This window comes from Perognathus longimembris, chromosome 7, assembly GCF_023159225.1.
Source record: "Perognathus longimembris pacificus isolate PPM17 chromosome 7, ASM2315922v1, whole genome shotgun sequence".
In the NCBI taxonomy this organism is placed as follows: Eukaryota; Metazoa; Chordata; class Mammalia; order Rodentia; family Heteromyidae; genus Perognathus; species Perognathus longimembris.
This window is the reverse complement of record NC_063167.1, coordinates 27,718,577-27,734,193: the sequence shown is the minus strand read 5'-3', so window position 1 is coordinate 27,734,193 and position 15,617 is coordinate 27,718,577. Positions and strand designations below refer to the sequence as shown.

At 40.8% G+C, this 15,617-nt stretch overlaps 1 protein-coding gene across 1 annotated transcript in view; it reads right to left on the bottom strand.

The window, feature by feature from the left end:
* Ccdc30 (coiled-coil domain containing 30) overlaps nt 1–15,617 on the bottom strand; it is a 96,823-nt gene that overhangs the window by 49,411 nt on the left and 31,795 nt on the right. The window contains 4 exon segments of the mRNA XM_048351047.1: nt 1,911–2,136; nt 5,986–6,155; nt 8,778–8,915; nt 11,835–11,960. Of these exon segments, the coding sequence (XP_048207004.1) occupies nt 1,911–2,136; nt 5,986–6,155; nt 8,778–8,915; nt 11,835–11,960 (660 nt within the window).

The following is a 15,617-nucleotide window of genomic DNA, read 5'->3' as shown; positions in this document are numbered from 1 at the left end:
CAGAGACTGAAAGATTAGTGGGTTTGTGGGGATGAGGAGCTGGAGAGATAGCTATTAGTGGGTAAAGATTTTCTTCCTTCTTTCTCTCTCACCATCCCTCCCTTCCCCCCTTCCTCCCTCCCTCCATCCCCCACCTCTCTCTTCCTTCCTTCCTTCCTTCCTTCCTTCCTTCCTTCCTTTCTACCTTTCTTTCTATCATGGGACTTGAACTTAGGGTCTGGGAGCTGTCCCTGACATTTTTTTGCTCAGGCTAGGGCTATACCACTTTGACCCACTCCACCACTTCTAGTTTTCTGGTGTTTAATTGGAGCTAAGAGTCTCATGTACTTTCTTGCCCAAGCTGGCTTTGAACCGAGATCCTCAGGTCTCAGCCTCCTGAGTAGCTATGATTATAGGCATGAGCTACTAGTGCTCAGCATCAGATTGTTTTTCTGAGGAAAGAGGGTGAGGAAGATGTTCTAAAATCATAGACATGGTTGTAAACTCTGCAGATGCAACAGTAATAGTTGAAGTGCACATTTTAGATGTTAGTGTTGTGTGGCATGCAAGTTATGTCAATAATTCTGTTTAAAAATGAAAAAGAAGCTAACTTTATTTTCCTTCAACTTTTCAGAGATGTGTTCAGGTCCAAGCAGTTGCTGCATCCTCAAACTCCAACACACCGCACATGCCCCATGGGGGAGAGAGGCTATAAGAAAGCAACCTTGGAAGACAAGGAGGTAGGAGGCTGAGCACAGAGAGGGAGTGCAGACTTGCCGCAGCACCCGGGCCAGCAGCATGGATATCAGCATATCCTTTCATGAAGATCCTCTCTTAGAGAGACAGCAGCTGCTTTAGAACTGTAGCCTGACCAGAGTCAGGATAACCATCTTGTTCACAGAGGTGATATAGCTTTCCGGCTACTCTTTAAACATTCTGAGCTCATCGGACACATACACAAACATGTCAAACTCTATGACAGAGGATAGATTCAAGCAGATGGCAGCCACTGTAGATTCTTCACTCAGACATCCACGTGTGAAACTTTCATTTGATCAGTTCTCAGTGTTCAATGACAGTGCACCTACAGCTCTAGACTTTCACCTGGAATTCTGTGAAAAGTCTTAACTTGAGGCACGTGGAAAGAGGCAGGCCCTATGAAAGCACAAACCATCCAGCTAGCCTCAAAGGCAGGAACCTACCACATCTATCTTGTTCATATTTCTAAAATGGGACCTGACACATCATAGGTAATTGATATTGGTTGAATAAAGGCAGACTCTTCAGTAGCCGGTATTACAGGAGTGAGCCACTAGTAACCTTAGTATCAGTAATCAGCCACCAGCCTGATTCACTCTTCAAATGGATGTTATCAGCCATTTGAAGGTGATTCAATTATGAGTAAAATAGCTCTCTTCTGTGGCTCTCAAAATAATTTCTAGAAGGTTGGAAGGGGGAAAAACTTAATTTGCACAATAAAGACAGACCTGTAACATAAAAAGAGTATGGCAAATAGTCTCTCTCTCTCTCTCTTTCTCTCCCGAAGGCAAATTTATAGTAAAGAGCAAAGCTGTATTTAAAATAATTCAGTTTGAAGTGTTTTGTATACTAAGCCCCTCAACAAGAATAGGGAATGGCCCCCTCTGTACATCACATTTTTAATAACAATTAAAAAAATAGGGAATGCTGTACCTATCCTGCCATACCCTATTCCCCCATCCTAGGCAGAGCTGAACCATCAATCAGCACTTTGTATATGAGAACGCCTTCATAATAAAACGAATCAACTATTGGGCCTCATTCAGATGATGATTGCTATATGATTACTATTTAGGCTATAGTTATAATTGGTGGCCATGGTAAAAAAAAATGATTGATCTCCACAACTAATTGGAGGGGATGGGCCTGGAGCATAGGTTCACAGCACCTACCTGGATGGCACTGTCATCTGAACTGTCCCCACAGCTCTGAGACTGAAGGCTCAGATCTCCTCCAAGTCTCTCAGCTTCCTCAGGCTTTGCCATGGCTTGTCCTTCATTTTTCCCGTCTGTACTGTGCTGTGATTGTGCCTCCTTCTGCCCCTCTCTTGGGAAAATGCCCTCCTCCTTCACTGATTCCTCTGCAATGTCCTTCTGCTTACTTTCTCCTGATTCAAGACTTGATGCAAATACAACAATAAAAACTATCAAAATACTTGTTACCATAGTAGAACAGGAAGAAAAAAAGCAAAAATAAAGTTCTGCAAATAATTTTTTTTTTTTTTTGCCAGTCCTGGGGCTTGAACAAAGGGCCTGAGCACTGTCCCTGGCTTGTTTTTGCTCAAGGCTAGCACTCTACCTCTTGAGCCATAGCGCCACTTCTGGCTTTTTCTGTTTATGTGGTGCTGAGGAATCGAACCCAGGGTTTCATGCATGCAAGGCAAGAACTCTACCACTAATCCAAAGTCCCAGCCCCAAGTGAGATTTTTCTAAATAGGATAGTATAGCAGAACAGTTAGCTTATTATTATTATTATTATTATTATTATTATTATTATTATTTTAATTGTGGGGCTAGAAATCGGGGCAGGGCTCGCTCCCTAAACCTCTTTGTGCTCAAGGCTAGCACTCTACCACTTGAGCCACAGTACCACTTCTGGTTTTGAGTGGTTAATTGGAGATTAGAGTCTCACAGGGACTTTTCTGCCCAGGCTGGCTTAGAACTATGATCCTCAAATCTCAGCTTCCTGAGTAGCTAGGATTACAGACTTGAGTCACCAATGACTGGCTTCCCTTATTCTTATAAACATTCAAAACAAACGAGGTTTTCTTTTTATTTTTTTAAACTTCATTCAGGGAGTTGGCTCATCATCTATCTTTGTTTACAGACAAATGTTGAAACTGAGTTTCATGCTTTTTCAATATTTAGTGTTTTGATAGACAGACACAAGTTAGAAAACTTTTTAAAGTCACTCAAAGCACTAGGTACTTGGGCAGGTTCTGGGGCTACAATAAGATAATCTCTGACTGAAGGAGATTATATTAAAGGAGAAAGATAAATAAACAAGTGATTGTACTGAGCCTTAAATAACACATGGCTTGATGAATGGGCAAGCCCAAGCCAGACAAAAGTAAAAGTAGAAATATGTATACATACATATATATATATATATGTTTGTACCTATTTGTATGTATTAATGAGTGTTGGAGGGAAGAGTGCTAGTTTAGATAAGAGAATGGAAAACCCAGGTTCTATGGCTCCATGCTTGTAACCCTTCTACTCAGGAAGCTGAGATTTGAGGATCGCCGTCCAAAATCAGCCCAGGCAGAAAGTCTGTGAGACTCCTATTTCCAATTAACTGCCAAAAATAGCTGGAATTGAATCTGTGGCTCAAGTGGTAGAGTTGCTAGTTTTGAGCACTGCCCAGGTCCTGAGTTCAAGCACCAAAAAATGAGCAAACCAACAAACAAACAAAAAACAACAATGAAGAAGAGGGAAAAGCAAATATGTCCCAGGACCATTCAAGCAATAAGATGTGTGAGCTCCCAGAAGCTTTACAAAGACCATGTGGATGGCATGTGTCAAGAAACAAGATGAGAGAGTGATCTAATCCATCTGATAACTAACAGGGATTAGAACTAGGACGGATTCTGGAGAGATTTACAAGACCCTATCGATACCATCGTCACCTTGTAGATGTGGCAAGTAAGGGAAAATGATAGCCACAGAAAATGCTCTATTTTTGACTGGGGTACATATACAAGTGGATGGTGCATCAAGATGGGGAGCAGACTAGTGAGGTGTCTGAAGATTCAGATACAGAAAAGCATGAGCAGAAATGTTGGGATTCAGTAAGAGGAATGTGGAGAAAGGAGGATTGTGCTAGATGGAAGCCAGAAGAACAAGTGGAAAAGGCCAAGAAGCCAGAGAGGGAAGAGGAAAGCCAGGAGATATTGTGAGCCACAGAAACAAGAGGAGGGAGGTGCCTTCAATGACAGAGAATTTGGAGAAAATTAGAGTGAACACAAGCATGCTATGTATATACACACACATGCATGTGCACACATGTATGTGTGCAACACACATATTTTGCAGTGTTGGGATTGAATCCAGTGTTGTGTTTGTACATGGTAGACAAAAACTTCACTTGTTATTCCCTGAGCCTTAAGTTGGTTTTAGGTGCCTTTAAATCTAGTAGCACATACTCCAAAAATTATAATTGGTTCCCAAATACTTTTTTTTTTTTTGCAAGTCCTGGAGCTTGAACTCAGGGCCTGAGCACTGTCCCTGGCTCCTTTTTGCTCAAGGCTAGCACTCTGCCAACTTGAGCCACAGCACCACTTCTGGCCTTTTCTATATATGTGGTGCTGAGGAATCAAACCTAGGGCTTCATGTATACAAGGCAAGCACTCTTGCCACTAGGCCAAATTCCCAGCCCCCCCGCCCCAAATTCTTTAAGAAGACAATTTGGCAAAACAGATCAAGGATCATGAAAAATGTTCAGATTCTTTGAATAACTGCAAACCATTAATGAATTGTGATAATAAAAAGAACCAATTTGAATATGCAGTAGTGATCACAACAATGTGTGTGTGTGTGTGTGTGTGTGTGTGTGTGTGTGTGTGTCTGTCTGTCTGTCTGTCTATCTGCAGGGCCTGGATGCTGTTCTTTAGGCTTTTCACTCAAGCCCGGTGTTCTGCTATGGGAGTCACAGTTCCACTTTCATATTTTAGTAAATTGGAGATGAGAGTCTCATATGGATTTTCCTGCCCTGGCTGGCTTTAAACTTTGATCTTCAGTGGGCTGGGAATATGGCCTAGTGGCAAGAGTGCTTGCCTCATATGCATGAAGCCCTGGGTTCGATTCTCCAGCAGCACATGTATAGAAAATGGCCAGAAGTGGTGCTGTGGCTCAAGTTGGCCTAGTGCTAGCCTTGAGCAAAAGGAAGCCAGGGACAGTGCTTAGGCCCTGAGTTCAAGGCCCACGATTGGCAAAAAAAAAAAAAAAAAAAAAAAAAAAACCAACAACAAAAAAAACCTTGATCTTCAGATCTCAGCCTCCTGAGTAGCTAGGATTACAGGCATGAGCCATGGAACCTGGTTGTTACTTACTTTTGACAATTTCATTTTAGGCTTTAACCCATACAAAATAATTTGATGGGAGCTGGGACTATGGCCTAGTGGTAGAGTGCTTGCCTCATATACACGAAGCCCTGGGTTCAATTCCTTAGTACTACATATATAGAAAAAGCCAGAAGTGGCTCAAGAGGAAGAGTGCTATCATTGAGAAAAAACAAGCCAGGGACAGTGCTCAGGCCCTGAGTTCAAGCCCCAGGACTGGCAAAAAAAGAATAATAATTTAATGTATCTAGTAGTTTTTGTGGCTAAGACAGAGTAGTTCAGAATGTTTTGTGAAGATACTATCAGTGAAAACACAGAAATACAAGAGTTAAGGGGATAAAATTAAACAAATAAAAGAAAAAGGTTAAATACTTAATTATTAGATAAAATGTTAAATAAGAACAGCAGAGGAAAAAGGCCCTAGAGTATAGTTTCCATTATATTTAAAACATACATGTGTATGTTCAGCAGAAAAGAAAGAAAACTGAAGTCCTCTCTTCGGTGAGAATTACAGGTATTCATAATCTCCCCTTGTTCATTACTTTCTGAATTTTCAGTAAAAAAAACAAATACATTGTTTGTTCTTTTTGAATAGGTCTCATTGCAGAGCCCAGGATGTCCTAGAACTGGCATTGTAGCCCAGGCTGGTCTATAGTTTATGATCCTTCTGCCTTAGCCTCCCAGTATTGGAATTACAGGTGAGTACAACTATGTCTGATTCATATACTACTTTTTAAAACAATAGGGGAAGTTTCAAAATGATATACTAAATCAAATAACCAACTCTAGGAATGCTTAACACTAATGTTTCCAACCACATCAATTGGAAAAGCCAAATTGTTATAATGACCCAAGCCCAATAAAATGTAACCTTCAAATTAATGTGATACAGGATTTTCTCAATTTACCGGTGTTCCTTTCTCTCTTCCTTTGGACTTTGAATCTCTATTTCCAAAATTGGTACACTAGACACCATATCTTCACAGGGATTTTCACTTGTAATTAAATTAACAGTTGTAGTTTCCCCCCCTACAGTGAAATGATTTAATCGTTCCAATTCTTGTGAAAACTTCAATACCTGTAAAGGTAAACAAAAAGGCAGATTGTCTGTTTTATATACTCTACTGGTCCTATTTAAGTGCTTAATTATTGGCTTGAATAATTAAATAAAATGAATATATAATTGACATTCTAGATTAATGCTTTGTAGTTATATAATCTATTTTTTTTTACCATGGGCATACAAAAGCCCATAATTTAAAAAAATAAACAAAACAAGGTATTATTTGTCTCTGGTGTTGGCATTTTTGTTCTAGACCTTTTAACAAGCAACAGGTTATAATCAATAGCTTTACACTACATATAGAAAACACTTTACATTCTACTACTATACCACATACTTCTAGTATACTATTAGTAGTATGAAATGTATTTATGCTACTATACCACATATTTTTGTTCTCATGTCTTAAATGTACATCACTCATCATTTGTAAATAAGTAATATAATGCTTAGAAATCACCAGGAAAAATGTTAGATACTTGTTACAAAGAACCCCTTTTTTCCCAGTCTATTTGGAAACACTTAATTGAGCTCTTAAAGGCTCTCAGAATATTACAGTGGTTCTCCAATTTCAGCATACAAAAGCTGCATCCTGGGAATTAATTTAAACTGCTATCTTCGGCTGGCAGCTCCAACTTGGAGATACAGACTCAGTGGTCCCAATAGGAAATAGGTTTCCAATAAACTTCCCAAGAAAATCTAGTGCAGGAAGAGCCACAGTCTTGTGACTTGGCAAAGCATTTGTTGTTTTTAATTTTGCTTTTGTTTTGGAAAGATTTTGAAGATTCTCTCTCCTCAAAGTTTATACTATATGTTCACATAAAGTGAGAGCAAACTCCTTCCAAGAGTGGACAGGGTGTGAGGAACAGGAGGGAAGATGGATCTCCATCACAGTATTGTGGGATGGTAAACAATGTCACTTCCTAAGCCTCCCTGGAAAGAGAACGTTGCTGTAGTCATTGCGTTTGAATCTAAGAGCACAATGGAGTTAAATCTATAAACAACTGAAGTTGACTCTAAGAGATGCCTTTGTTTGGTTTCCTAAGACTTGAGTGGTCCGAAGAGAACCTACAGGGTATGACAGACCAGCATCTCATCCATCTATCTGCACCAACCCCACCTACTGTAACTAGCAGTGGAGAGGGTGGGTCTTGAATTGGCCTTGGCCAACTGGAAGATGGAGTGGGCTAAGAGGGGCACTTTAAGCATGGGAAGCATTTTAAGCATGGGAAGCGCTGTGGTCAAAGGCAATGCTTTAGGACAATGATCCTGTTGGAGTAGAGTACAAAATGAGAAGACAAGGAAACAATGCCAGAAAGGAGTCAGATCATGAAAAAGCTTGAGATACGTTTCTTTCTTCTTTCATTGTCAGTTCTGGGGTTTGAACACAGGTTCCAGTGCGGCCAGGTAGGTGCTCAACCACTTGAGCAATAGCCTAGCTCCCTTTCTTTTGTCAATCATGGGGCTTGAACTCTGCGCCTGGGAGCTGTCAATGATCTCTTCAGCCCAAGGCTAGTACTCGGCCACTTGAACCACAGGACCACTTCTGGTTTTCTGGTGGAACTGGAGATAAGAGTCTCACTCACTTTCCTGCTCGAACTGGCTTTGAACTTCAGTCCTCAGATCTCAGCCTCCTGAGTAGCTAGGATTATAGGCCTGAGCCACCTGTGCCCAACTCAGTCCAGCCCTTTTTGCTTTAGTTATTTTTCAGCCAGGATCTTAGGTTAGACTTCAGACCACAATCCATCTGCCTTTGTCTACCACATAGCTGGGATTACAGACATATCCCCCTATGTGGCCTGTTCTTTGTGAAAGGGTCTTGCTAAGCCTTTTCCCAGGCTGGCCACATACTGTGATTCTGTTTCTGATCCCCAAGTAGCTGGGGTTATAGGCATGAGCCTATATATCTATCTCCCCCCTCTTCTCTTCTGTATTAACTTTTCCAGTGATATTTTGGGAGGCTTGGTCTTTTAGTTGTACATGTGATGGTCACTCATCTTGCTTACCAGGTTCCACAGACAAAAGCTGTGGTGTAATTTTTGCTCTACACATCTACCCTCTCAGGCAGTAAACCCTGTGTTCTGCACCTTTCACCCTCCATATTACACACTGTCAGATATGCTCAAAAATTAAGTTGGTAGGAAGCACTTCCTAATTAATACCAAGTGCCAAGTATTGACTAAAGTTTGCATGTTTATCCTGAAATATTGCTTGACTTACGACCCACACCATGTGTATTTCATTTTTTGTTTTTGTCAGTTCTGGGGCTTGGACTCAGGGCCTGAGCACTGTCACTGGTTTCTTTTTTTTTCTTTTTTTTCTTTTTGGTGCCGAAACCCGGGAACGAAACAGCACTGGGTTCTTTTTGCTCAAGGCTAGCACTCTACCTCTTGAGCCACAGTGCCACATCCAGCCTTTTCTGTTTATGTGGTGCTGAGGAATAGAACCCAGGGCTTCGTGTGTGCTAAGCAAGCACTCTACCACTAAGCCACATTCCCAATAATAATAAAAATAATAATAAATATTTTTTAATAAGAATACAATCTAATTTCCAAGTCACCTCTTACTGAAGGTGGATTTCTTTTAACATGGGATAGTAAACATTAAACACTGAGATACTGAGGTATTTAGTCTCACCTTTGTTTCTAATTCAAAATTCTCTCTTTGTAGCAGGTCATACGCTATTAAAAGTTTGTCTCTGCCAGCTACTGCCCCGGGAAGATGCTGGATTTCCTTATAAAGGCATTTCAGTTCTGACTTTAATTTTTGGAATTCCTGATTAAGAAATAAAGACATTTTATAGAACAAGACTATTTCCCTGTGGGATATATAATGTTTCTAAAAGTTAATTTTCATATTGTCCCTTTCTTCTTGCTGTTTTAAGTATAATGAAACTGAGCATTCTTAATTTCTACCATTCACAGATCGAAAAACTTGGCTTTCTAGTCCTTCCTGCTTCAAGCAAGGTTCATAAGGTAAAATGTTTAGCAGCATCTACACTAAATTATCCATCTTAAAATGCATCTTGGTATGCTAAAATAAAATAGTCCTTTGTCTTAGTAGTTTTAAGAAACTAAGGCAAACAATTCTGCTTTCTTGTCATGAAGATAACCCATGTGATTGTATTTCTAGTTTCTTGATATTTCAGTAAGACTCAAAAATTTATTCAAAACAACCAACCAAACAAAAATGTATCCTAGGCTGGACACAGTGGCTAGCAACTATAATCCCAGCTACTCAGGAAATAGAGATCTGGAAGATGGCTGTTTGAGGCCAGCCAAGGCTAAAAGTTAGCAGTACCCCCTCCATCCCAACAAACACATTTGCAGGTATGGTAGCTCATACCTGTTATCCCTACAATGTAGGAGGTGGATAAAGTCCAGCCAGATGAAACTGCCAGACCCTATGTGAGAAATGACTAGAGCAAAATAGCTGGTGTGGCTCAATTGTAAAGAGCCTGTCTACCAAGCTACAGCACTTTGAGTTCAAAACTCCAGAAATGGGCTGGGAATGTGGCTTAGTGGTAGAGTGCTTGCCTAGCATGTATGAAACCCTGAGTTCAATTCCTCAGCACCACATAAACAGAAAAAGCTGGAAGTGGCGCTGTGGCTCAAGTGGTAGAGCACTAGCCTTGCGCACAGAAAGGCTCAAGGACAGAGTCCAGGCCCTGATTCAAGCCCCAGGACAGGCAAAAACAAATAACAACGTCCCCTCCCCCCCACACAAAAAAAAAACAACCTTCCAGTACTGACAAAAAATGTATCATGGCGCTTTTTTTGTCTTTCATAAATAATATATTACTCTGTTGTTTACCTTTAATCTTCAAACACCCAGAACAGGGTTACTGAAATTTAGTTTCAGAAACTTAATCAATCTTCCTGAAGGCACACAGCCAAGACATTGGAAACTCATGCCTGGTCTGACTCTGGACATTTTGTTTTTAAGTGTAAATTGTGCAGCCTTACCAATGAATAGCCAGTGACCTAAAACAAATCAGATTTCCTCTAGCCCTCTGATTTTCTTTTCATATATGTGACAAAAAATGCTTTAGGCCCATATTTTCCTCAAAATCCTACATGGATTACATAGGATGTGTAGCAATGTGTAGCATTTGATTGGCAATTGATGAGAGGTGGAGTCTATCGGAAGTGTCCCACACCAAAAGGTTACAGCAAATTTAGTTCAGGAGAGTAGCTGCTTGGTATTTCCCCAAAGCCTTGATACCAAGGGAAGGGAAAATACAAATGGCAATGGGCAAAAAGGAAAGAAGATGGGGTGTGGCCTCCCCAAACTTCATGAAGAAGGCTGGTGTTGTTCTGTTCCATTTTCCTGAAAATTCCTGTAAGCTCATCAGTGTAAGGCCCACCCCCAAGATGGCTCCATGCAGATGCCCCCCCCCCCACCTGTTTAAGTCTGTGCCCAGTACCTGAGATACTGAGGTAACTGGCACACCTGGAAGCAGTTACCTCCTCTTTCTGTGAGGTCACATCCAATTCACCTGGTCATATCTCCCATCTCTTCCTTTATAATCCGGATTATAATCCGGGGACTGGGTTATAAAGGTCCCCGCTCTTTCCTTTTCTCTCTTACTCTCTCTTGCTCTTTTTCTTTTTCCCTTCTTCCTTCCCCTTCTTCCTTCCCCTCTGCCTCCCCATGCCTCCATCTTGTGTGAGCTGGCAGTTTGCTTTCCCCCAAATAAACTCCTTTCTGCCTGAACCATGTGGTAGGTTTCCTTTCCTATGAACCTTATAATCAGGACTCTGCAAACTGATGAAAAGTATACCTTTCTCTAAACTGGTCACCTTGAGTTTCATGAACTTAGTTCCAGGTCTTTCCTCAAATTTGAGCCTGACTGAGTCTCAGATCTTTCCAAGGTGACATGGCAGGAGGTTTAAAGGAGACCAGCCCCAGATGCTATGAATACCATAAACACCAAACATCTGCTGCTATAGCTCTTGGACTCAGTCTGAGGAAACAACAGAACTAGCCCATTATTGCTACAAACATATATGCTATGGTGCAAGGGACTGAGCTGTGTGCTCTCAAAATTCCTACGTTGAAACCAAAATTCCCTGAATTTGAAGGCTAGGCCAGAAGGAGGTCAAATGAAAACCTAAGGATCTATGGAATTGATGGGTTTGGTGCTTGTATGGAAGAGAGGAAGAGCTCTGACTCTTTTCCATCATGAGGACCCAGCAAGATGGTGCACCTCTACATGCCTGTAAAAAGCTCTCTCCAGGCACTGTACTGGACAGCCACTTGCTTGTTCGGGGACTTCTCAGCCTCCTTAATCGTAAATAAATAAACCCGTTAGTTAAGCCACCCTCTTTGTGATATTTGCTTATAATACCCAAATAATTTGGTTGCAACCAGCTCAAACTAGGGTATACAGTTATATTTTATTTTTTGCCAGTCGTGGGCCTTGAACTCAGGGCCTGAGCACTGTCCCTGGCTGGTGCTTCTTTTTTTTTTTTTTTTTTTTGCTCAAGGCTATCACTCTACCACTTGAGCCACAGCATCACTTCTGGCTTTTTCTATGTATGTGGAACTGAGGAATCGAACCCAGGGCTTCATGTATGTGAGGCAAGCATGCTACCCTAGGCCATATTTCCAGCCCAACACCATTATATTTTAAAATTAAATGATAATATGAAATTCCTAGGCTAAGAAAACAACATCTGGAAATGGCAATACCTCACTATCAACTTCCAAAGCCTTCTGTATGGAAATAAAACTGGTTATCAGCTGCTTTCTCTTCTCATTCTCTTCTGACAAATCATTCTCAAATATTTCAATATTTTCTTGGCTCATTTTCACTATCTGTAAAAATCATTTTACACAATTCATTTTATATACAAGAGCAGCCTTTCCCATTCATTTTCATATGAACAATTCTAAAATCATGGAGGAGATATGTAAACAGGAAAATGAGTTCATGATCATATTTTGATCTCCATACCTGTTCATACAACTATAACAGGTAGTAATATTTATCCCCTTATCCTATATTTATCCCCTATAGCTATTATGATAGGAATCAAATGTGATTCTGAAAGTATTTTATACATTTTAAGCACCTTTCAAATATAAGAGAATGGATGAAATATTCCCAAAGTAACTAATGATGCTAACTGGAACAGTAATGGTAGGGGCCCCTATTTATTGAAAGCTCATTGCATATCAGAGCCTATGGTAAATGTTTAGCATGAATCATCCTACTTTGCTTTCCTAGGACCCTATGTGAGTGCCCATTCTTTTTCAGAGGAGGCAGAGGAGGTTCAGCTACATTAAGTAACATGTTAGAAAATCTGCTCAAGGTCAGACTGGTTGCACTGGCATTTAAACCCAAATGTAGCTGAAAGGCACTTTAAAAAGCTACTCCACTCAACCTTGTCAAAGTGCATTTTCTCTTGTGTACAGAAGCCTATTAGGCAATAATATTGAGCTCCAAATGCATCTTAGTGAACACAGTGAGACTCAAGCCAGTTCTCTTCAGGACTGTGCTCTCTGCTGAAGGAGTGCACCTGATGTGTGCATTCATGTGTGTTTGCCTGGGTTATGTAGGAAGTGACAGGAGAGCCATGCATCTATACTCTGTACCCAGGGAGTAGTAGGCCCCACCACTCCTGTTTCTTAGCTTCAGTTTCCTTTTCTGAAAAGTAGAGATAATGATGCTTGGGCATACTTGGACCATGAGCTCATAAAAAATGCTCTGGAAATGGCAGATTCAGTTCTGGATGGTTCTATCTCATTTTTTATTTTTGTGCCAGTACTAGGGCTTGAGCTTAGAACCTTGTACTCTTTCTACCCCCCAACAGCTGGTGTTCTATTACTTGAGCTGCTTCTACTTCCAACTTTTCACTGGTTAATTTGACCTAAGTCTCTAGGATTTGGCCTTCCAGGATGGCTCTGAACCATGATCCTTGGATCTCAGCCTCCTGAATAGCTAGGAGTATAGATAGGAGCCATTAGCAGTTGGCCACATTTATTATCCAATGAGGAGATACCTTTAATATCTCTTTGTGATTTCAATGCACTAGTTTATCCTACAAATTTTTCTTTTCTTTTCTTTCTTTCTTTTTCTCTATTTTTAATTTTAATTTCATGGTTATTACAAAGGTGATTTGCAGAGGGGTTACAGTTATATAAATCAGGTAATAAGTACATTTCTTTTTAGACAATGTCACCCATTCCCTCTTTCTTCTTGTCTATACTACTCATTTCTTTTCTCCCCTTCTTCCCTCCTGGGGCTGGAACTCAGTTTGCTCAAGATCAGAGCATTACCATGTAAGCCTTGCCTCTTGTTCTGACTTCTTACTAGATAATCGGAGATAGATTTGTCTGCCTGGGCTGGCTATGAACCAGGATTCTCAAATAGCTAGGATTATAGGTGTGAGCCACCAGCACCGAGATATCCTACATGCATTTCTAATGAGTTCCTAGCAGGCTAACTTCTGCGAAGTTCTGTGTAACCACTGGTCACAGTCATAGGGAGTAGATTTGCCATTCTTCCCCATGAGCTTTCTTCTCTTGTTGGCCTTTTCTAACCCTTATTAGCAAATGTACCCAAAGAATTATCATGTGATGGCTTACCTCATTCAGGTCTTGTACTTTAATTGTCTCTTGATCTTTCATAGTGGTTTATCTTCTGTCTTCTTATATTACTGATAAGCTAGGCTCTAAGATGGAAATCTTAATGCAAATAGGTTACTAGTTAAAATATATGTGCGTTCTTTTAATTTTAAGAGCTCGAACTTTTAATTTTAAGGGCTCGAACTCAGGGCCTGGGCACTGTCCACTGAGTTTCTTTAGTTCAAGGCTAGCACTCTAGTACTTGAGTCACAACTTCACATCTAGCTTTTTTGGTGATTGGTTGGAGATAAGAATCTCATGGACTTCCCTGCCACAACTAGCTTCCAACTGTGATCCTCAGTTTCAGCCTCCTTAGTAGCTAGGATTATAGGTGTGAACCACTGGCACTTGACTATATGCATTCTCATTTTTTTAATATTCAAAAATAAAGTGCATTTCTTAAGCATCCTTTCCTGAGGATACATCCCTAAAATATCTTCCTATAACTAAGATTTACATTATATTTGTTTGTTTTCTTATAAGTTATTTTATTCTGGATTTGTACTTCAGCCATTGTTGGGCATGAGCCAAAGAGAAAAAATATTACATTAAACAAATACATTGCAGAATCTGGATTGTACGGAACTGTCAAACTGACTTTTTTTTTTTTTTTGCCAGTCCTGGGCCTTGGACTCAGGGCCTGAGCACTGTCCCTGGCTTCTTTTTGCTCAAGGCTAGCACTCTGCCACTTGAGCCACAGTGCCACTTCTGGCTGTTTACTGTATATGTGGTGCTGAGGAATCGAACCCAGGGCTTCATGTATATGGGGTGAGCACTTTACCACTAGGCCATATCCCCAGCCCCTCAAACTGACTTTAACATCTACCATTCTCATATATCTGTACACCTATCTATCTATCCCCCAAAGGGCAACAACAAAACAAGAAAAGCAGTTTCATGAGTTAAAGAGTAATGAATGCTACTTAAAAGAAATGGATGCTGGGGTTGGAGATGCGGCTTAGTGATAGAGTGCTTGCCTAGCACACATGAAGTCCTGGGTTTAATTCCTCAGTACCACATAAACAAAAAATGCCAGAAATGGCACTGTGGCTCAAGTGGTAGAGTGCTAGCCATGAGCAAAAAGAAGCTCAGGGACAGTGCTCAAGCCCTGAGTCCAAATCCCAGGACTGGCAAAATTTTTTTTTTAAAAAACTAAAAAAAGGATGTAAAACCCAATAGACTTTTACAATTTCTCCTATCCAGTAACATGAACAAAAAGTCTAATCACTATTTGTGCTATTCAGGAGGCTGAGCACTAGCCTTGAGTGAGAATCTAAGGGACAGCACCCAGTCCCTGAGTTCATGACCCTGTGCTCGCACACACCGCTACATCAGCATGTGCACATACAGTCAACTTGAAGCATTACTCAAGGATGTGAGGAAGGAGACAAATCTACCCTCCATCTGCTCTTCCTCCTCTGCATCAGCAACATTTACCTTGGTGAACACTTTTGCAAATGTACACGACCTACTAAGCATTCAACTCTCAAGGCAAGGGTTCCCTTTGCTCCATCTGATGCCTCAGTACAACTATGTAGGGGAAACAGTTCAACTCTTCAAAATAAAAAAATGCCTTTCATTTTCTTTCTTTCTTTTTTTTTTTGCCAGTCCTGGGCCTTGGACTCAGGGCCTGAGCACTGTCCCTGGCTTCTTTTTGCTCAAGGCTAGCACTCTGTCACTTGAGACACAGCGCCACTTCTGGCCATTTTCTGTATATGTGGTGCTGGGGAATCGAACCCAGGGCTTCATGTATATGAGGCAAGTGCTCTTGCCACTAGGCTATATCCCCAGCCCCTCTTTGTGTTTTCTTAGTCTAAGAATGACATGTACCTAAGAGAGGTATGG